This window comes from Denticeps clupeoides, chromosome 10, assembly GCF_900700375.1.
Source record: "Denticeps clupeoides chromosome 10, fDenClu1.1, whole genome shotgun sequence".
NCBI classification, from domain to species: domain Eukaryota; kingdom Metazoa; phylum Chordata; class Actinopteri; order Clupeiformes; family Denticipitidae; genus Denticeps; species Denticeps clupeoides.
Window position 1 is genome coordinate 12,881,301 of NC_041716.1, and position 22,547 is coordinate 12,903,847.

Below are 22,547 nucleotides of genomic sequence, written 5' to 3' on the forward strand. Positions count from 1 at the left end.
TGAATTTTAGAAAAGCATCTGGCATTCAGAGCATCTGCTGAGAAACTCTGGTCATTAGACAAATGTAGTTGATGCCCCTGATGCACGGTCTTAAATTTGATGAAAGTGGCCTTAAAAAAGGGCCTTAAATTTGGCTTCCTTAAACCTGCAGAAACCCTTAGGAGAGGTCCCAGCAGGCTTTGCCATGAGAGGGTAATCTTTGGGTGTAATTGCTCTACTGCATTGCTGTGGCCCTTATAAATATAGCCTCAGTAGTAGGGGGCTCTGATCAGGATAGACAGCGACACACACCATTCCTGAAGCAAGCTAATCGTGGAGGGCTTAAGATGGGCTCAGTCAGGCTTAGACCGCATGACAAAAGAGCAGAGACAGCAGAGTTGGCGTACACAATTTCAAGTAGTTATGAGTGGACACATTATGTTATGATTTCAAATGTCCACTCTCTGCAGCAGGAGTCAACTCCACCCCCCTGACTGAGTAATAGTTAGAACAGAAGGTGGTGGTAGAACTAGTGAAGCAGATGGAAATCCCTTCTGACAGCTTTTGATCTTACAGCTGATTGGTATATCCTTAAATGAATAAGAACAGTCAGAATATGCATGACTCCAGTCAGCAACAATTTTGTAGATTGTAATTAATTAAGTCTTTGTAGACTTAAGTCTTTGTAGATTTAAGTCTTTGTAGACTTAGATATAAATGAGTCTTTTATTTTAAGACATTTCTTCACTCTTTTTCTCACATTTCTCTAAACTCGTTCTTCTCATGTGCATCTTCTTGTTAACCAGTTCAGCTGTGTCATGCCTTCACCAGCCATATGTTTCTTTTCTCTACCACTATTTTGCTCTGAAAAATAAATTCTTGTCACGTTGCAGGACTCAGTCTCTGAGGATTTAGGTCACAGACTCATTCTGAAGTTCACCTGAATGATTTTCAGTTACCATATTAATTGGTCCCTCAGTGACAGCAGTCTGGCCGGTTTTCTGTTCTGCCTATGTAATGCTTCGTGCATATGGTTCTCATAGTACTTTGGCAAGTTCTTTGGGGATCCCCATGTTCAAATGATTTCTTTAGTTCAGTCTGTGACATTTTAGAAATGTCTGAGGTTAAGAATGCAGATGACTCCAAGTTTAGTTCATGTTTGGATTATGATAATCCATGATTGAGTTAGAGGAACTGTTCGTGCTGAAATCCAGGCTATTCCAATTCTCTTCCACACATTAGCACGCCTGCACACTCTGTTCTAACTCCTCATCATTGTGACACTTAAATCATCTTCCTCCTCCTTTTAGGATTCACAACTGTCTCCTCATGCTTTCATTTGTTAATTTTGGGAAATGTGTCCTCTCCTATTTAAAGAACAAACACATCAGATACAGATGAAACATGGTAATGAAAGGAAATTGGAAACACTGAAATGTTGAAGAATGGGAAACTCCTCAGAACCTGAAGGAGAAATGAAAAAGCGGGGTGAGTCAGAGAAGATGACTGTGTGAGCGGGAAGTGGTGGGAGTGTCAAGACCGAGGGCTTCAGTACGTTGGAGTGGGCGGCGCTGTAAACACGGCCTCGTGTTAACGCCAGGGTCGTAATCCGTTTTCCGCTGTGTTGGTGTGAGCGTGTGTATATGCTCGATGAAACGTCTGCAGGCGTACCCGTAAAGAGACGAGCTGAAAGGAGTTTTGTGCCTAAGATAAATGTGTGTGAAGGGATTCAAATGTCGGTCTTAGAACAGGTGAGTAATGAAAAGTCTTTACTTTGACGTACACACGCGTGTTTAGGCTACATTTCAAAATGTAGACTTACACATACACACACACACACACACACACACACACACAGACACTGACTTGTCTTCGTCAAACGAGTCGTTTTGGTTTGTGGCTATTCTGCTGTGTTGTGCATGTGTGTGCAACTCTACTTTTTGTGTGTAACGGTGTGTGAGTGCACTTGAAAGGCAGCATTTAATTGTTGATTACATTTGTGTTCATTTATCTGATAATGTGTATGTTATTGACAGAAATATTTTTCATGAAAAATGTATTTATTTATTTATTTTTGTCTATGAGTGATTTGATCATGACCTTTTGACCTCTGTCTTCAAAGTCTTGGCCGAACACCGATTTCCTTTCTCCTTTTTGTATGCTTATTTAACGTTTCATATATTTTTGAACTATTTTCTACTTCTATATATCAAAAACAGTCAGACCTCCAGCAAATATGAAAGGGGTTCATGTGATCTCAACTCGTCAAGCTGGAAACTTTTTCTCTCTGCACGTCTCTCTTTCTCCCTTCTCTTCCTCTAATCTCGCTTGCGCTCTCGGTCTCTGCTCCTCTCTAATCTCTCCCTCTGTTCTCCCCAGCCTCCCCCGAAGCTATGGATGGTAGTGTTGCATCACAGTTTGAGCTTGTGTTAGACGTCCAGTGCAGTTTAGAGTTGAAGCGGAGTTGGGGGGAGAGAAGAGAGCAGCTGCTGGTGAGTTCTGCTGTTGCTGTCAGACTGGTTGTAGTTAACTCTGTTTTGTGAACCCCTGCGGCATTTTCTTTGTCATTTTAAACATGGGTGTGATGAAGGATGAGATATGGGAGTTGTATTGTGGTCGCTGCGGTTTACCCGGAAATACGGGAATTATCCTGTCTAAACGGGTCCTTATCAAGACTTTTATATTCAATATACTTTTGCAGTAAAATGACTCTAGGTGGGGTTTTACCTCCCTGTTTTTTACCTCTTCCCCCTTCCTGGTGTAAGGCAAGGTTGGCATGTTTGGACAAATACGGTGAGGAATGTTTATTGCGAAAATGGGAAACATTTTCCCCCCTATTTCCTGGTGCCTGGGGGTACTCATCTTCTGTCTCCTCTGTGGTGCTTTTCCTGCCTTTCACTAATGCAGGTGCCCTTTAATAGTTTTATTTAGCAGGAGGTGTTGGTTGGATCTGATTTTTGTTCATTTTTTCTCAGTGGCATATTAAATTTAAGTGGTAACATATTATAGTGTAAGTTAAATAGCTTGAGAAATAGAGAAGGTTGCAGCATAATCAGCTGATCAACCAAGGTGCCTTAGTATATTATTGGGATCCACACATCACCTCTCTAGAACTTTAATGCAGCATGTGGATATGCTTGCCAAAAAATCAGGTAAATGGTAGACTATTTAAGCAAGCCCAGGCCTGATTAAAATACATCTCTCTGGAGATTAGAACAGATATGAACTTGCACAGCAGTGTGTGTGTGTGTGTGTGTGTGTGTGTGTGTGTAGGTGGGAGGTCACAGGCTCTCTTGTGTGGTGATCAACTTAAATCCCAGTTTAGCACCCTTGTTAAGTAGTAGATCTCACATTCTGAAATATATATATTTTTAATTGATATATAAAAAAAAAATCAAAGAAAGCTAACAGTGAGTATAGAACAATTTTGGTCATTGTAATTGTATCCATTGTTCTAACACAGTATTTAATAGCTGATTGTTAAAGTTAGGCTTAGAAAATTACAAATTTGTGTGTAGATATTGAGGTAGTTCTGATCATCTGGAGTCTCACCACTCACTGCAACATCTATATCTAGTAAAGGCATGGTATGTCTCATCTGGGTTGATCTCTCGACGTTCTTTCTGCATCACTTGCTCTAGAGGTCCTGTAGAGGTTAGATGCAGTGATTTTGAGGTCAGTGAGGACAGTCTCCATGATAGCGGAATGAAATAAGCGTCTGTGGCAGGTTGGGGGTGTGTGTGGGTGTGTGTGTGTGTGTGTGTGTGTGTGTGTGTGTGTGTGTTTCTCTCCAGCTGGCAGAAGAAATAATGTCCCCTGCTGGGCTTTCCCAAGAAAGGTGCCAGTTCTGAAATACTCTGATTAGAGTGGCATAATTTACTGAGTTCAGAATCTTTACAAATGGGTCTTGTACATTTGAGAGTACTACAGTGGGTTCATTTGGGTGAAGTTGGTAGAATAAGGTATAAACCACTAATAAAGTTTGGTCTGTTAAACTGGTGATGTTAAACTCTGTGCTGATTCTGGTTAAAAGGTCCTAGAGACCCAAGATGCTTCAAGATGGAGTGAAAATGCAAACTGGTTTTCCCTACAGGGCAAATGACTTTCTGAAGTCTTGAGATCCTAGCTTTTTGGGGGTTGATATACGCATGCAGTTGGTAGCAGGGCAGATATTGATACCAACTGGTCCGTACAAATGCTTCAAAGAGACCGAATCTGGGTCAGGTGCTTAGAGTCTCTCGAGGAGGTTGTTGACCTGTTCACAGATTGATAGTGGTGGATGAGATTTCAGTCAGCAATGAGCAGATTGGTGATGTGTGGGGGGGTTATGAGCATGAAATGATCCTGGATCTGGCCTTTCGAATCTGCAGTAGAGAGTGCTGATGTTGTTGGGAAGCTGATGGTCTTCCATAGGCAGTAAAGATTTCTTTGTGCGTTGTACCTATGTTGCTATTAATTTTTCATTAGGAAACATAACATCACCTAGTATCGGTGTGTGTGTGTCAAAATACACATATAAGACCAAACCATCTTTAACTATGCTTTCCGAGGTCTGAATGGGACTTTGGATCTCCATGGACATGTTGATGTGCAGCCTCATGGCCTCAGTAGATACCATTCAAAACTGAACATACCCTTGACATAGCTGACTCCGGTTAAATGGCAGACCCGGTGTTTGCCTTAAGTTGTGCTTTTGGTAAAGAATCAGATCCGGGTTTTCCTAACAAGGACCTAGCCAACTATAAAGGGGGATCCAAATTATATAATCAGTATCTGTCTTCAATGAGTTAAATGTCCCATTCACCAGAGATAATTATGACTATTAAAAATCGGCCTGTTTAGGTCATAATGAAATCGGTAAATCTTCAATATGCTATTTAATACCTACAAGCTTGCACCTGCTTCTCATTCATTTTAAACAGTCAATTAAAACTGTAATAATGAAAGTCTAAGGAACTGCAACAGTATCTCATTTCATTATACATTTAATTGGCAAATCATTAAATTGCTTACACATGTAAATGAATGAATTCATACGCTGTTAGCATAAAAAAGGGTGAGTATGGCCTGGCTGCTTGGTTCTTTGTGACCCATTTCTATGTTTAGCTTTAATTATATTTTAATACATTTATAAAAACACTGGTTAACAGGATTGCTCTACCTCAGGAGTACTCAAACACCCAGAGCACGTTTGAAATTTCACATTATTGCTATTGAAACTAAATGACAAAATCCATGCTAAACCCTTCAGCAAGATGTCTGATGATGACTATGATGATTGGCGCTTGACTGTTTAATGCACTACAGAGTGTGCAGTCGGTTGCTACATCTTCCATGTGAAATTTTTTTTATTATTATTTTTTTTCCCAAAACCAGCTCAAGCTGCGTAGCAGAGGAAACTCTGGAGCAGGGTGGGGTTACGTAAGCCATGTTTTTGAAAGGCTTGGGGCTGGCAGTGTTTGTGCATTGAACGCACCCCTGCGGCCCTGGTACATATTACTGTCTTATTGGTCCACCACCCACTAAATCAATCCTGCACCCCTCTGACCGCCTTCCCCTTTGAAGTCGCTTTTGTCCTCTTTCATCTCCTCATCCTGCTCAGTCTCTCTCTCGCCTTCGCGCCTTCATCCCTGCTGCCCCCTCTTCCCAGGAATGATGAAGACTTATGGTGCTTTATGGGAAGGTTGTGTTTTTAGAATGTTCTAGAACAATGTGCGTGTACACACAAATGAAAAAGATTTATTGCAGCAAATATGTATATACTTCAAAAGCCAACACAACATAGTAAACTGTTAACTTTTTTGTTATTTTTAGTACTTTATTATTATAGAAATGCCTTTAGCTGAAAAGGTGTGACACCAGCAGGGCGGGAAAAGACGAGAAGACAAAAGTCATAAAAGAACTTCCTCTCTTCTTAGAAATGCCCTGGCAAAACTGAAACTACATAAGTGTCTACAAAACGGTCAGAGGACTTTGCTTCTGTATCCTGTGAGTCAGCAGTGACCGTCACTGGCTCTGGAGGAGCAGGTCATCTGGCCATGACCTATAATTTTGATATATCTGTTGGATGCTTCTGTGCTCATGGCATTGAATTGAAATCATGTTTGCATGTGTTTTTAAAATGCTGACCCTACTCAGCCTCAGGCTGAAGAACAATAAAAAATATAAAATATTCAAGTGAATTGAGGCTGTAGGCCTGTGAATTAGTAGAACCAGAGTAGAACTTAGTAGAAATTTGTAGAACCATTTCTGTATTTGTTGTTTTTGGCTTTTTTATTTTTATTTTATTTTTTATAAGGGTTAGGGTCAGCAATATTTTTGCAGTCTTGTCTGAATTGCCCATTTTAGTGACTTCCCCTCCATGACCTCCAATCAGCGTCTGAGGTCTTATGGCAAACTAAAGACGTCACAGTGGGCAAAAGAAGCCAGCAAATCCCCAGCTGTCACCTTTTGTCCTTGTTCTGTTCTGTTCTTTTAAATTGACTTGCATCATGACTACCATTTCTAATGCTGAATGTAGATTGATTTTAGACCCATTTCGTCAGAGACCTGTGTTGTATTTTTGTCTTATCTTTTCCTTAAACAACAATTTATTCCCGGTGACGTTGTAAATAACAGAATTTCTGAGAAATGTAGTATGTATGCCTTAATTGGCTAATTTCACACTACTAGTCTAAAGTTTAGACACATACTGATTTATTCATTTTTTTTATACAGCAAAACTGAAGACACAGGACTATGAAATAACACACTTGAGGTTATGTAATAATAAAAAATGCAAACAAGACAAAGTTGAACATTTGAGTCTCTCCAAAGCAGAGAGCTTTTGCTCTTATTGCAGCATTCCACACTCTTGGCTTCTCTCCACTGCCTTAAGTTAGACAACGTGGATAGTTTTCCTGAAGGTTTATGATGAACGCTTTCTTATCATTGACTCGGTGAATAGTGAACAAAGCAGCCAAGAAGGTAAAATGAGGCAACAAAAACAGATTCATCAAGCATGCTTCACTTTCTCCTGCTACAAAAATATGTGTATTGCATTGGATTCTTCAAAATGGCCTTCATCTTCTCCATAACCGCCACCGAGTAGGTGTATCGAAACCTTTGACTGGTAGTGTATGTTTGAGGCATAACTCTTAATTACAAAAGGTTCAGCTTTAGTTCTCCTTTGCTATCATTTATATATGGTGCCATTGAACCGGAGAGCATCCTGGTGTCTGTCCCAGGTTTGACGCTACTGATTTCCTTGGACAATTTCTGTGCCAAGTGATGCGTCACTGAATTGAATTGTCAGACCAGTGGCCTCCCATACTCCCAGTCACTGTATCCCTTTCTATACAATCCCTTTTGGATCACAGCTTTTAACTGTGGTGGTTTTGAAGTTTGTAGACACTCAGTTAGCAGATTTTGAATTAAAGTTAGTTAGGGCGTAGAATCACATCATGAAAGTGACTTGGGTCCTGGGGATTTTTGTATGATTAACAAATCCCTTGTTTATCTGTCTAAACTTTATGTTTGACACTAGCGGTGAGTGTGTGTCTGGGTGAACGTGTTGTGCGTCACTTGTGTGAGCGATTGCTTCAGGGCTTGTAGCGCTGTTGTTTCATATCTGGGTGTCAGACACACCCAGCTCTTACGCTTTCTTGAGTCATTTTGCAGCTCATGCTCAGTGTGAAGGTGAAGGTTTGAGGGTAGGTGGAGCAGGTCTCGGCCGAGCCGCTGCAGCAGAACACTGTTGTGATGAAATGCGGTGGGCTGTGCTGAGACTCTGATCCCGTCTATTAAATTTGCGAAATTATATTGTTCCAGTTAAGTTAATCCCCCACCTCAGCGTGGTCGTCCCCACCCACAGCTTAAAAACGACTGAGAGATGCAGGAGCTTTCATCCATTTAACCTCCAAAAATCACAAGTTCAGACCCACCTATTACCCACCCAGTGAGCGCCATTAAACCAGACTGAACTGGTAAATTACCAATTGAATGCAGCTAATTTAAGCAAATGTATTTTAAAGGCCTTTTTAGGTACTCTTATCTGTTTTCTACATGACTTCATGGTGATAATTGCTTTACTTTCTAGAGTCTATCTAATTCCCTTTAATGATAGGACTGAGGTGGGACAATAGCGATTTTGTGTGTAAAGAGGCTGTTTTTATCCCCGTCACGTAACATTCATCACATATGTACACGAACACAGACACAAGCACACAGACATTTGCTTACTGCTCCGTTATGTAATTGTAGGTTGAAGGGGGGTAGGACAGGGGGGACAAGCTGTACAATTAGTCTCGCCCTTCCCTCAAAAAGAGCACAATTCATTTTAAACACAGTCAGTCTGGAGTTGAGCTGCAGTGAAATGTTCAGCTGCGGTTTGATGTTTGTGTAACACCATGCTTGGACACTAGGGTCTATTGTTCTAGACTGGGCATGTGGAAGTGAATACTGAGGCAAGATATTACTGATTTGTACCTTTTTTGAGTTCTTCTGAATCTAAGGTTTATATTAATCCATATCAAAAAATTTAAGGTGATATGCATAAGTTCTATGTTCTCTTGACAAGAAGCTTCAAGTCCTAATGAGCTTATGGAATTCTGTTCCAAATGGCAGAAATATTCTAAGTTCTATGGTCTTTCTTCATCAGAAGCATATTTTTTAAACGTGTTGATTGGATTTCCTGGGAATGACCGCTTTGTGTGTGTGTGTGTGTGTGTGTGTGTGGAGAAACATTATGTTGGCCAAAAGCCTTCATGTGTCTCTTGGGAGCAGGCATGCCACAGCTGCTTTGTGGAAACACAATACCCTTAATTCAATATACGCACGTGTGTCTGTTTGGCTTGTGTTCTTGTGTGTGTGTGAGTTGGAATGTTGGCATGCTTGCAGCTGCCACGCAGCTCTGGTAGAAGCAGAAGAAGTTCAACCTCCGATGTGTTATAGACACGCTTGTACATGTGAGTATATGTTGGTGAATTAATGACCAATATACTAATTGTGTGTGTGTTATTTCTCTGTCGTACACTTGCACCCCTACCCCTACACACACTCTACAGACACTTACTTCCCTAATCCCCCTTAAAAGCGGACTGACAAGGACACAGCAACAGGGGACACGCCTGCTGCCCTTCAACATGATCCCTGCCTCTTTGTCCTGTAATTGGGATCTACTGATGCTACGTTCTCCTTTTTTTTTCTTACTGTGTTCAAACAGCAGCTGTGATTTTGTAGCTCTGATTCCTGTGCTGGTATCTTACATTAGTTTTCCTGAGACTCCACACTCGCTCCCAATCACAGGTTTGGGCCTCTGAAGACCCCCTGGTTGTAGTTTACTACTTGTTCCAGACTTCTGGCTTTAATCTTTGGGACACAAGTATAAACTTTGGTGAGGTTCATTTAGTATGGATGCTTCATGCTTTAGTATGGACCCTTGTTTTGGAGGTGCAGGTGTTATGCCTGCCCTGCAATTTCTTGAGCAGAAGAGGAATACTGAACTACACTACTGATGGTCCCAGAGAAGCCGCAACCTTCATCTGTTAATGCTGTGCATCATTTTCTTTATCAGTGAAGTATGATTTAAAGCTCTTACAAAGCCAAACAAGTGTGTGTTCACATTTCAAACAGGAATATTATTTTATGAAGAGGTCTCTAAGAACCACTTTTGTGCAGGTACTTTTGGGAGCATTAAATTCACTCCCTTTAGCATCTCTGACTCTCAATCCTGTGCTAATTATCCAAGTGTCATGTTCTGTTGAAATGCTCATTTTATAGGCTCAGATCCTGTACAGATGCTATACATTAATTTCACACTTAATAACCATACTGTGCAACATCAGCAACTCAAAAGCAGACTGAAAATAACAATAATATTTAAACTACAATATGAGGGACAACACATCAAATATGTAATGGATATAGTGTCATTAAATATTAACTGTGCTGATTTCTTCTTCTAACAGATAATTTCAAACTGTATACTAATATATTTTAATCACTCATGGCTTATCCAGATTCATAAATCACGCTGTATTAAAGCAGGGGGTCAGCTTTACAGTTTTTATGTAACATGGTGTGAACTGAGGCTTAACTGCAGCCTCAATATGTGCTCTATTATTAAAATGTATTGATAATACATTGAAAAATCAGTTGAGTTGAGTTATGAATGGACAATTCAGCTCTAATTTGATCATTCTTACTGTGAGTGTGCTGAGGGCATCTCATCCAGAATGTTCTTCTCAGAAGAACAATACACTTCTGTCTTCAGTCTGCTGTTCTTTGTCTGCCCCGTCTGCATGCTTTTTGGCTTTGTTGTAGCGAGGCTGCTCTGAGGCTGTGTTCAGTAGATCAGTGTTGGGATAAATCCATTTTTACATGGAACAGATCATTAGTTAAGCACTTCTACTGTTATTTGACTTAATAAAGGAATCATGTCTTGCTGGTTTTGTTGTAATATATATATTTTTTAAAATTGTACATGGAATCTGGACTTATTTCTGTAATTCTGTCTGTAATGTGATGCGTGTAGCATTGTGATGCAGCTGCATTACTGAGCACATGCACTTGCGCATGGGTTCTGTTTGGGGCGGGACACAGACTCGCCCGACACGCTCCGTTCTCAGTCTCCCCGTCGGGGACACATGAAAGTGCTCTTAACTCAATTGTGCTGATTGGGACTGGTGCATCAACAGGGTCTGGCTCATGGGGGCTATTTTTAAAAACCGTGTGTGTGTGTGTGTGTGTGTGTGTGTGTGTGTGTGGAGCCACCAGCGTCTACAGGAGAGAGGAGGAGTTTAATTTCCCACTGCCTCTCTCCCCCTCGTCTCACCCGCTCAGTTGCTCTTCCCGGTGTCACTCAGACAGGGAATGATGGAGCGCTGTCGCTGATTAGGGAGGGGGCTCTGGTCTTCGGAAACCGTCTTCGGTTCTTCTCTTGGCTGACTAATTCACGAAGGACCCCCCCCCTTCCTCTGTGTGCTTAACCTGGCTAGACATGCTGGACGGGGGGGTTAATTAGAGAGATCAGCCGTGCGTTTTGGATGGGGGAGGAGAGGAGGGATCCCAGCATCGCAGCGCGGAGAGAAGAAGACGGGAAGGATCTGAAAGAATCCGTGTTGGGTGCTGTAGCCCGCTCTGCTTTTTTCCCTGTGCTTTTGGGAGCCGGCATGGAACGGCCAGTGGTTGCGGTCACAGATGGGGGGCCGTGCGCACATGATAGGGTGTGGAAGGTAAGAGCGCAGTCATTTTGGGAATAACTTTTATCCTGTGAGAGATTATTGTGTGTTATGTAGGTGGCCTTGTTGCTTGCATTGTTCTGGCTGGAGGGGTTTAGGCTGCAGTTCCCTGCAAATCGGCTTTGTTGGCATCTAATCTGTCAAAAGCGGTGCACAGATTAAATTGTAATGCATTAATGGATATTACTGCTTTTGCAGTAATGAAGACTGATGACGCTGACTTGGCTTTATGGGACAGGGCTGTGTTCCCTGCACCGACACACTTGTCCTGATCACATATTCCGCAGTGACAGGAGCAGCCATTGCTCCAGATGAGGGTGTGTGCGTGTGTGTGTGTGTGTGTGTGTGTGTGTGCGCGCGCGCCTGCCTGTGCACACATGTACACATTACACAAGCACATTACAGAGATAAGAGAGACCAACACTCCTACACTGGCTGATGTATAGAGTCTCAGATCAACATTTATCAACATTTAATTAGAAGATATAACTCGACCCTTAAAACGGGAAAATGTATATATATTGGAAACGCGCTGACCTCCCGTCTCTCCCCTGTCCCCTGCAGGTGTGCCACCACCCCGACTGCCAGGAATTGAACGGTAAAAGTCCACTTCTGCTGTGCCCAACATGCGACTCCCGCTGCCACTCCGACGCGCCAAACAGCATGCACATTGACCGCCACCCACGTTTTGACCTCCAACCACAAGGTACTTCTTGCACCCATGTAATCCCACCAAAACAATGACCTAATATCCCAAATGATATGCCAGACATGCCCAACATACTGACTTTCACCAGACAAGAAAGAGCTTGCAGTCTCAGCTTTAAAAAGAGCGTGTTTTCATGGATAAAAAACTGCAAACATTACAGCATCTAAAACAGAGGCATGAGACAGTGACTTGAATTACGTCTCGAATTGGACAATGGCTGGGAAATATGTATTTATTTAGATGACTGACGAAGATGCCCTGTGTATGGAGGGGCTATGTTACTGGTTCAGTTTTAGATTTTAATTCATGATATGATTGGACTGTGATGGTTGGCAACCCCAGTGTGGGGCCTTCGGAATGTGAGCTCATTAGTGCTTGAAGGCCAAGAAAGGTTAGGAAAAAAGATGCCACGTCACCTTCCTTTTAAGATCAGACGTCCACCCACCCACACATTCATACCTGCTCCAGACGTCTACACACACATGCACCAGGCTTACACACGCTTTCCTCTGACTCATGAAGGGTCCGTTCTGGCTCGAAACGTGTCAACCCGCTCCTGTCCTCCCCGAACCAGCCCTCCCCCTGAGGAGGATGATGAGGAGGGAAGCAACGAACCAAGGTCAGCCTCTCTTACACTCACTTTTGACTCTTCACTCCCACATTCACAAAACAAACTTATGGAGTACAGATCAATAAAATAATGAATAACATGAATAACTTTTTTAAGTGCAATAACTCAAATAAATCTGGAAACAGATGATTTGATTTTTTTTAAACGAGTGATTAATATTTACTTCTAGATTTATGTATTCTTATTCAAAATTTACAAGCTAGATCTTGTATGTGCTGGTCTTACGTTAATGATTGGTGTTTAGATTTAATATCTCCATTAAGCCCTTCCAGCATTTTTCAGATAATGAACAGAAGCACCCTTTGGTCTTTCCTGTTGTTAAGGTTTTTTTTTTTTTTTGTGTGTGTGTGTGTGTGTGTGTGTGTGTGTGTGTGTGGTTGATTTTGTGTCATCACAGGGAACGGAAAACTGCAGTGAAACCCAAGAAACCACGGCGACGCCACACGGATGTGAGTGTTCAACAATGGACTGATGCATCAGATATGGTGCTCGCTGGGTGATGCTGAGTGTCTGATGCAAAGCGTACAATTAAGATACGGTCGACTGTGATAGCACAGCACTGAATACTCTACTAAAAAAGTTTCCATGTGTAGATAGTGATTGTCTGTGTGTGTGGTCTATTAGAGTTCAGGTGATTATATAACAACTCGTCTCCTTCTGGAATGTGTTCGTTTGTGTGTGTGGTGTCACTCCAGATATGATTGTGTGATGCTTGACCAATCAGCAAAGTTTTTCTCTACAAACCACCCTTAGAAGCTTAACGTTTTGTAGTACCAAACGGTTCTGTATGTGGAATGGAATAATGCTCTAAGGGGTGTCTCAGTACTGGCTCAGTTTTGGGAGGGGGCAGGGTGTTGCACACAGGCCACGCCCTCTTTAAGATCTGTTAGCACTAGCAAAGCTGTCTGTGTGTGCATGCATTTTGAACTAGTATCTTCCATCTGCAGGATCCCCGCAAGGAGTGCTTCACCCTGAAGTTCGACCTGAACGTTGACATCGAAACCGAGATTGTGCCTGCACTGAAGAAGAGGAGCCTACAGTGAGTAGCATTCATAGTTAAAATCTCCAGGTATCCGGAATTTGTCTTTTTCTGTAACGTGCGTACGTATGTTGCAGGGAAGTATTGGGCCCTGTGTTTGAGCGCAAGGGCATTGAGCTGTCCCGTGTCGACCTGTTCCTGGATCAGTCCAACACTCCACTCCAGCTCAGCTTCGAGGCCTACCGCTTCGGTGGCCACTATCTTAAAGTGAAAGGTGAGCAAACTGTTTCTAACACAACTGAACGTCTCCAGTGGCAAAATATTGTCTACACAGTCATTTATCTAATTAAAATGCTGTTTTCAGTTTTGAGATTCTTGAGTGTGGAGACCTTTTTTTTTTTTTTTTTTTTTGACCTCTAGCTCTGTCTCTCACTGATGTCCACCTGCATTCAAAATGCATTTCCCCTGACTTTAAATCAGATAACAACTCCCCATAAACTCTTGCACATCTCCGTACCAGTTGTAATCAGATAGTCTGCATGCCCACACACACACACCTCTGCACACGCATGGCCATGTCTGGCTTACCACAGAACCGGCTGCCTCTTGCGTAACAAGATCTAAAAGGCGTGTTAACCTGTGGGAGATTTGGGTTTTTAAAACAGTCTGTTGTAGCTTCAGGTGCTGATGTTTCAGCCTAGGGCACAGGTTCCTGTTCATTTCAGTATTGGAAGTTCTGGCTTGTTCTCGTGTGTGTTTGCATGTGAACTGATTGTGTGTGTGTTCTGCAGCGCGCCCTGGTGATGAGCTCAAAGTGGAGCAGTGTGTCAAGGACCTGCGCTCACTCAGTCTTCCCAATATGAAGCAAGTGGTGGGGCAGAGCCCCTACATTCTCTCCCCCACTGAGCGCAGTGAACATGGGTCTCTGGGACGTCGAGACAGCACTGCTGACCTGCTTGTGAGTGTGTAGACGCAAAAAATACACATACACATCATGCTTCCTTTGTGTTTCTTCTTGTGTTCACATCTGACTCTGTCATACAAACTCACACACAAAGTATTACACAGTAAGAACCATATGGGTATAAGTGACATTTTTCCTAATTTTATTTAAGTATGATTCTATTCTTAGTGGACTATATTTTATAAAGAACATTTTTGTCAAATGTGCCCATATGGATCTCACCTCTTTTTCACCTCTTTATACAGTTACACAAACACATACACAATCTCTCACACACTGTTGTGGGTCTTAAACAGTTTACACTGTGATTTAATGTTTGAGCCTGCATGTGGAACAGTCAGTGCGCACGTAAACCTGTGTAATTGTGGGGATGTGAGTTGGATGCAAGGCATGTATGGCACCAAAAGGAGAGATTTACGTGTGAATATAAGTAAAGTGCATTTAATTACACAAGGTGTGTCTGGTGGTAATGCTGACATTAATGTAACCACGGCAGAAGATTATATGTACTCGCAACATGTCTGAACTATAGTGTGCGATGGGCCTTGCGTGAGCTTGCTCTGTCCCGATGCCTCCCCACAATTCTGGTCCCATTGCATTGATGCCAAAGGCTCCACACGAGTGCAGAAGCGTCATGGAGTAAGCCACATTTACACAAATGTAAAGTAAACCAGACCCCTGTTTATCTGTGAATGAATGGAACATAATCATACATTTAGAGATGCCTGCTATCAGCAACAATTATTCTTGAGTTTTCGTGAGAGGGGGGGCGGTGATATTTCAAAATGACCGCAGTCTTTTGAGCAGTAGTTTATACCAATGAATATGTTGTCCATGTTTGTAGCACTGTTTTTGTAGCCGAAATGTTGATATTCAATACCTGTTTCTCCTTGTTTTTTACGTAACAGTCTGGTTCTGATTACGAAAGCAGACAGCGAGTGGCGACTGAAACCAGTGAGTGAGATTATTAGATGGAGAAAGGGCCACAGAAGGGGCTGTTTGTAACATTGCACGGATGGATGGATGAATGGATGGATGGATGCCGTAACTACGCTCCTTGGTTGGTTTTTATCTTAATCACCTGTTAGGGTACAGCTGCACAGCCTGATTGGCTGAGGCGACGCAGCCGTAACCAGACACACCAGTCGGCCCTTTACTGCAGCCTGTCATCCCCCCTGTGCTGAGTTATGCAACAGCCCTCTCCTCAGGTATCTCTCAATCCAAAGCCTACTAAATCCCCTGCCCTTACACTTCTTTTACTCTGAGGTCTACCTACAAGAGTTTGATCCTTCGCTGCATGTGGTTTCTAGCCTGGAGTTTACTTGGGACTTATGAAATGGAGCTCATCAAGCTGAGTGTGCATTTTTTAAGTGCTTGTGAAAGGGCTTTTCCAAGGCTGTTTTAGGTTTAGGTGGAGTCCAGATGATTGCTGATCATAATCAACCAGCAACATGACCACATGATGTAGATCACGTAAAGATTTGGAAGGGATTGCTTTTCACAACCTGTTGAACAACCATGTGCTTCCCCTGTGTGGAGGGAGCCTGAGAACATGAATTTATAACTTCTAAAAGTTAATTCAGAGGTCCAAGTGTTAACAGTAACCATGTGGTTTGAAGATGTATCGCGTCTAAATGTGACTACTGTCATTATTGGTTTGGTTTACTTACTGTACACAGTGAGGAAATATGGTGCCATAAATAATGACACTCAAACAAAAACGAAGAGGGTGGCTAGTTAGTTCTCAGATTGCTGTATTTCTTATTTGTATTCATTTATTTCTATAAATTTGGATTTGTCTCACAACAAGTATATAATTTCAGTACATAATTTCAGTTTAGGCAGTCTGTATTTTTTGAAAACCGGGAACAATTCACTTTCTGTCCATCAGGGGGTGCAAAAAGAGCAGCGATACAGCCTTTCAATGCCTGGTCCTGCGAACCGGCTGATCCTGTGTGTGTGTGTGTGTGTGTGTGTGTGTGTGTGTGTGTGTGTGTGTGTGTGTGTGTGTGTGTGTGTGTGTGTGGATGGGATGGAGAAAGAGAGCAAGTGAGACTCATTTGCCTGGCGACAGCAGACAGTTTCATTTGCATCACAGTAGCAGAATACAAAGTCTCGCTGTGAGAACACCCAACAGACATGCACGCTCACACACACACACCTACACACAAACATCTTTTTTTTTCCTGGAAGAGACTCCACCTGGTCTCCCAGGTCATTTTTACGTCATGTGTTAGATTGTGTTCTAAGTATGTTCCGTGTAATTTGAATTTCAGCGTTTGTTATTTTGACCACTATATCGGTGCATCTGAGAGGGGTCAAGAACATGTCAGCCTGACCACAAATCCGGATTTTAACATGGGGAAGTGGCAGCGATGCCGTGGCCTATTAAAGGTCCATTTTTGTCCACTCTGTTTTGGTTAGACAGCTATAAATAGAGGTTTGGAACAGGAGGTCACTATAAATAGTGTTTGCAATGGTTCAGCGAAGCTTCCAAAATATGTAGATGAAAGATAGATGAGCGTTTATAGGTGCTAAGCGGACGGCCGCAATGGAAGAATCTGCTTCATCAGCTAAAATAATTATAAATATACCAGCGACTAGAGCAAAGGCAGCACAGAGTTTAGTTTAATTTGTTGCTTTCAGCTTGTAGCATTTTTCACTGACTTTATTTATTGCTTAAAACTCCAAGCATCTCCACGATAAAAGACCCCTCTTTACTTTTCTCTAGGTTTTTGGAGTAACTTCATGCAACAAAGACATTGAAATTTCTGTCTGAACATCAAAACTGCCACAGAGATGTCAGATTGGAAATGTATGGCCAATTTGCGCACAAATCAATGTGTGCATACTAAATTGATGACACTGTTGGATAGGATCATAGGTGCGTGAAGACTACAGTACGACACAGTACAGTACAAAAACTGAAAAGCTTGATTCTGTTGTTTGAGGAACATGTCAAAGAGATTTGTCTGAACCATGGAGACCCGATCTCACAGATCGCAAGACCTCCAGGATGTGCTGAGAATGTCTTGCTACCAGATATCATGAGACTCCATCAGAGATCAGAGTAAGTTACTGCACTTCTCTGTCTAGCTCATTTACAGGAGTGTTGACATGGTGACAATTCTTTTATGCTTTCCTCTCAAGCTTTTTGCATCACTATGTGGGATAGGTGCCCACTGAGTGTGACCCGCGCACCAAAGTTTGACCTTTGTGAGCCGCTGCACCCCATCCCCACTCATTCATTCCTGGGGCTTTGTTGATCTAATTCGATTTGCTTTTGAAGGGAACAGGTCAATCATTTATCGTTTCATCCATTTGCTTTTGAAGGATTGGTTTAGTTGAAATTTCTGCTAAGCTCGGTTTCTGATTCAGCCGAATAAAGTGGCATATAGAGGTGTAACGTCACCATTTTAACATCAATGCAGCACCATAGAACATCAAAGGTGTGTTGAGTTTCATTTGAAATGGATGTTAGTGTATGCTAATTATTTGCAAACAGGCAGGTTTTTGAATACAGACGTTTGTATAATGTTCGTACTGGGCCTTGTCCAAAGTTATTGTCAAAGACAACATTTTTATTGGCAGTAGATTTTCTTCACAGATCCAGATTGTTGAATATGTTGAACATGTAATAATTGCCATCACTTCATTCTCATTAAATGATTAGCCTGACTGTAGTTCTTAGTTTATTCACCCCCATGTGAACAGATCAATTGGAAGCTTGTTTAGGAATAAATTAGGTAATTGTTGAATGGCACATTTCTGTCTTGACTAGTTGTAAATTAGCAATGCAATTTGTTAAATTAAAAAAAAATTGTGTTAAATCTAGTTTGTCTCCAAATTCAGTGCTTTTGATGCAATGTCTCGTATTTTATGGCCAAAGGGCCTGTTTGTTGTGCCATAGAGCTCACGCTCTTTATCAGACAGACAGACAGCCACAGTCAGGTGACTCAATCACAGGTGTCAATCAGCCCTCGGGCCAGGGATTAGCTGATGCAGATTTAATTTCCCTTGACTCATTTTTACTCATGTTGTTGATATGTTGGTAATAAATGTCATAAAGTACTATACGGTACGGTTTAAAAACCCAACACGCCCGTCCACACATCAGGAGAAGCACCCTGTTGGAAGCAGGCTTCAAAGGAAGACTCCACAGTGGGAGCCGACTGTAGTTCACACACGCCGCTGCAGGAAACCATGTTCTTCCTCCTCTCTTACCTCCACTGACCCCCCTGATTAAACCCGCCAATTAAACAAAGGTCACCTAGGCTCCATCTGGAATCGAAGCGACCTGGGTGAATGCTGCTGGGACCTGCAGGCCTCCGGTCAGGTCACCTGAGCTTTTCAGCCTTATTGGGGGTTTCAGCCCAGATTGAGGTGTGGCACCACTCTGAACCGAACTGTTAAGTTTAGTTATCTTTCGATTCTTACCCAGTTTATATGTTGCTTAATGATTAAAGAAAAGCCATTATCAGCTGTTTTTGCTGTTGACCAATCTGAATGTCTGTAGATGGGAGGTTAATATGTTTAAAGGACAAGTACAAAAGACTTTTGCCATTCCCGCGGTTTCTGCTCACCCTGTCAGTGCCTTGCTCTGTGTTTAGGACAGGGACACATCATGGTACATGGGCAGTGCAAGAATAACATTTTAACAATTAAAAAAAAAAAAAAACGTAGACAACAATGAGACAGACAGCACATTAGCACACAATGTTGGTACGTTTTTATAAAGAGACCCCTAACTTAACTGGTGTGTGTATGTGTGTGTGCATTTCTTATTGGACTTTGTCTACTTTGCTGGTCCCACTTTTTTTGTGTGTGTGTGTGTTTTATAGTTTCAGTTTTAGCTGAAGGCAATTAAGTCTCTCTTACAGACACACACACATACAAAACACAAATGTGAATGTGTGAAGCTATTTGAAAGTGTGAAGGAGAAGGTCAGAGTAATGAGGTGTGGAGTATGTGTGAGGTGGGAGGGCCCTGCCACGGTTATCTGTTATCACAGCCTCACACACGTGGAGGTGCACACACAGTGGGAGGCAGAACCTGCTAGATCTCCTCTGCCACCAGAAGCCATCTTCTGCCCACCCTCTTCATCTTCCTGATGGTCTGGAACTGCTTGGAGTGCATTGGCATTGGTTCCGTTTTGGGGGGTGGAGTGGTGTGGGCATTTTTGCTAGCATTCTAGCACACTGGTGGCAGAAGTAGGATAATGGTGCGTTTTGGACGCTTGTCGTCATGGCGCAGCTGGGACTTGCTCCATATGAGCCCTGAGAACCTTCCGGATGCCCCACCTTTGGAGACTACCTCTGAGGATCAGAGTCAGGTGAGTCAAGGTCACATGTTTGGGTGTGTTTTGAATGCAGGTTCTGTTTAAGACTATTTAAACCTTTGTGATTGAAACAACCATCTTTGTTGTTTTTTAATATCTTGTTAATATCTGGTCTGGTTTCATTTCTTTAGCTGATTATTTCTCACCATCAGCACATATGCTCTTCTGATGATCCCTGTTCATGGGAATACTGTAGTGTGTATAAATGGCCATGAGTGTGGTACACTGAACACTGTGTATGTGTGAATTTAGCTGGAACTGCTATTGCCAAGTCTGTTAGTTTGGTCATGAATTGATCATTGATTTAATCGCCCCTCAGTGGGGCTTTTGTGGGAAAGCTACTCTGAACGGGCACTGTACCTGAGAAATCGCAGCCATTTGCATCCCATTGTTCCCCCCATTAATCAGAACCTGATCAAAGACCATTAGTTCAATAGCACCAAGACACACCCACATACATTTAAATGAATTGATCAATTGGATGTTCTTTTCCCCAAGGCAAAACTTGTTCAACTCAGATTTAAGTGTAACATGCAGCTGCGGTAGTGGCATGTGGAAGTGTTAAGTTCCCACTGATTATTCCATGTCTCGTCCAGCTAATTTTCCAGGACTCTGACATCCTCCCTTGGATGAGGCATTTGCAGGATCTGGCATGGCTGACTTTGGCAGCTCCAATCTCAGCTGCATCTCAGCTGCACCCCCCCCCCCCTCCCTGTTGTTGTATTCATAGCGTGCGGGGTTTTCCCTTTATATTTACACGCTACAATTTCAAGGTCACTTCCTTGTAGACAAATGCAGTAAAGTCTGGTGGGGGGCGGGGGGGGACTCCCAGGACACAACTGTGGAGAAGGGTGAAGTCAAGTTCACAGGCTGCTTTTTTACCCATATGGCTGCTGCTGCGGTTTAAGGAAAGTAAAAAAAATATATATATATTAAGTTCATAATTGTATGTCTGATGTGGTTCCCTCTGGATCAGTAGCATTAGAATGTGTAAAGAAAATAGAAAACGAATGCAAAAGTGGTGAAGAAAGAAAGGCAGCTGGGGTTTCAGGATGTATGAGAGGGGCGGACCAGGACCGTGTTTTCCCCGCCCCCCACCTCTCTGGTCCGTTTAATGGGACTGGGTCCTGCTGGTTTCCGTAGCAGCAGGACCGTGATTATGAGCTATGCACAAAGGCAGCCTCGCACTCTCCGTTTTATTCTCTGAAAACAAGAGCGAGGACGGTGACCTGAGAGAACTACTGGGAGATTTATTTATTTTTGTTCTTTATCTGCCGTAAATTCTGTCCGCACTAATTTAAGGTGGGTGCTGGACTGTCTGCCATCTCAGCAGATGTTGAGCTCGGAGAAAAGAGAGTAAAGTGGGCAGCCGGAGTGGAGTCTCTATGGCTCTAGTTTTGTGAAATCCCATCTGGAGGATTACCATGGTCTTCTCTGGTTTGGACATGCCACTCGCTACCATGGTGAGTAGCGGGTCTCTGCCTGGGACCACAGATGCGTTCTGAATCATCTCGCCGTGTAACCAGGGCTGCATTTTTTTTCGTTTCGGATTGTGAATAACAACACTGTCATTTTGCCATTTAAAGTGTGCATGATGTTTCCTTTTTCAAATTAATCCTCAGAGGATGTTAATGATTTAGCTCTCTGTGTTCACTGCATATCTGATGCAGTGATTTATTGCCATATTATGATTTTATTCAAATGAATATAATATAATTAGATGTGCATTGTAATGAATGCAGGGGAGGTGTCATTGAAATAATTAGTTCTGGAGCAAAGCTGCAGGGCAGTCCTCCAGCAGAACGGTGCTCAGAGTCGTCTCCGGGCAGCCGGCCACGCTCCTTCCCATCTCCGGGGATGTGTCACTTCCTGCCACCTGTGTCTTTTCCTCGGTGCAGTTTGCTCAGAGATCCCCCTTTTCGGTCACTCTGCAGACAGCCCGCTCAGTCGATGCTGAGAAGAGTTTCTAAACTTAGCCACTGGAGCTTTGTTTTGGGTGATTTTTCTTGATTTCCTCCACTGCCTTCATTGCGTCTTACTCATCAACCACTAATGGAAAAAATTGTTCAATGTTATTTAATGTACTTATGTACTTATGTGAGCACTTTTTATATTTATAGAATGTAAAACAACAATGTAAAATTGTTTTCTGTTGCTGTACATTTACATTATTTATCAGACGCCCTTATTTAATAGTGCCTTACAATCAGTAGTTACAGGGACTAGACTACAGGGAGAGACACTCCGGGTTAAGTAGCAGGTGGGGTTTGAATCTATGACTTTGTGCCCTTCTGGTTTATAGGCGAGTGTGTTACCCACTAGGCTACTGCCACCCCCAGACTACAGTACAGTACAGTAGAGGAGAGATAAAAGGCAGCAGGCTGATCAATAACTTGGATACCCTGTAGAGACGCTTTAGCTTCCCACCAGCACAGTCAGAGGTGCATTTTGGGAAGGTGAATCCAGGCATGTATCAGATACATCAGAAAGCTCTTTGTATGAGTGCTTTTTCTTCACCTGACTGCCCTGGTTAATGAACAATTTATAAGCAGTTATGGCCGTCCATCAGCTATCTGTACCGTTTTAGATCACGCTGCCATCGGCCATTACATTTACAGCATTTATCAGACACCCTTATCCAGAGCGACTTACAATCAGTAGTTACAGGGACTGTCTCCCTGGAGCAACTTAAGGTTAAGTGTATTGCTCAGGGACACGATGGTAGTAA

The 22,547-nt window shown here is 42.5% G+C and overlaps 1 protein-coding gene across 7 annotated transcripts in view; it reads left to right on the plus strand.

Annotated features, from left to right (window-relative positions):
• LOC114798303 (pleckstrin homology domain-containing family G member 5-like) overlaps positions 1–22,547 on the plus strand; it is a 52,215-nt gene that overhangs the window by 21,282 nt on the left and 8,386 nt on the right. For 4 of the 7 annotated variants that reach the window (XM_028993877.1, XM_028993880.1, XM_028993876.1 and 1 more), the window contains 6 exons: positions 11,763–11,904; positions 12,430–12,526; positions 12,936–12,987; positions 13,486–13,577; positions 13,655–13,791; positions 14,309–14,475. In XM_028993877.1, coding sequence (XP_028849710.1) covers positions 11,763–11,904; positions 12,430–12,526; positions 12,936–12,987; positions 13,486–13,577; positions 13,655–13,791; positions 14,309–14,475 — 687 coding nt within the window. Of the gene's footprint in view, positions 1–1,546; positions 1,731–2,353; positions 2,472–10,792; positions 11,193–11,762; positions 11,905–12,429; positions 12,527–12,935; positions 12,988–13,485; positions 13,578–13,654; positions 13,792–14,308; positions 14,476–22,547 lie in introns of those variants that run through there. The other 3 variants (XM_028993878.1, XM_028993879.1, XM_028993875.1) reach the window with 3 other exon arrangements.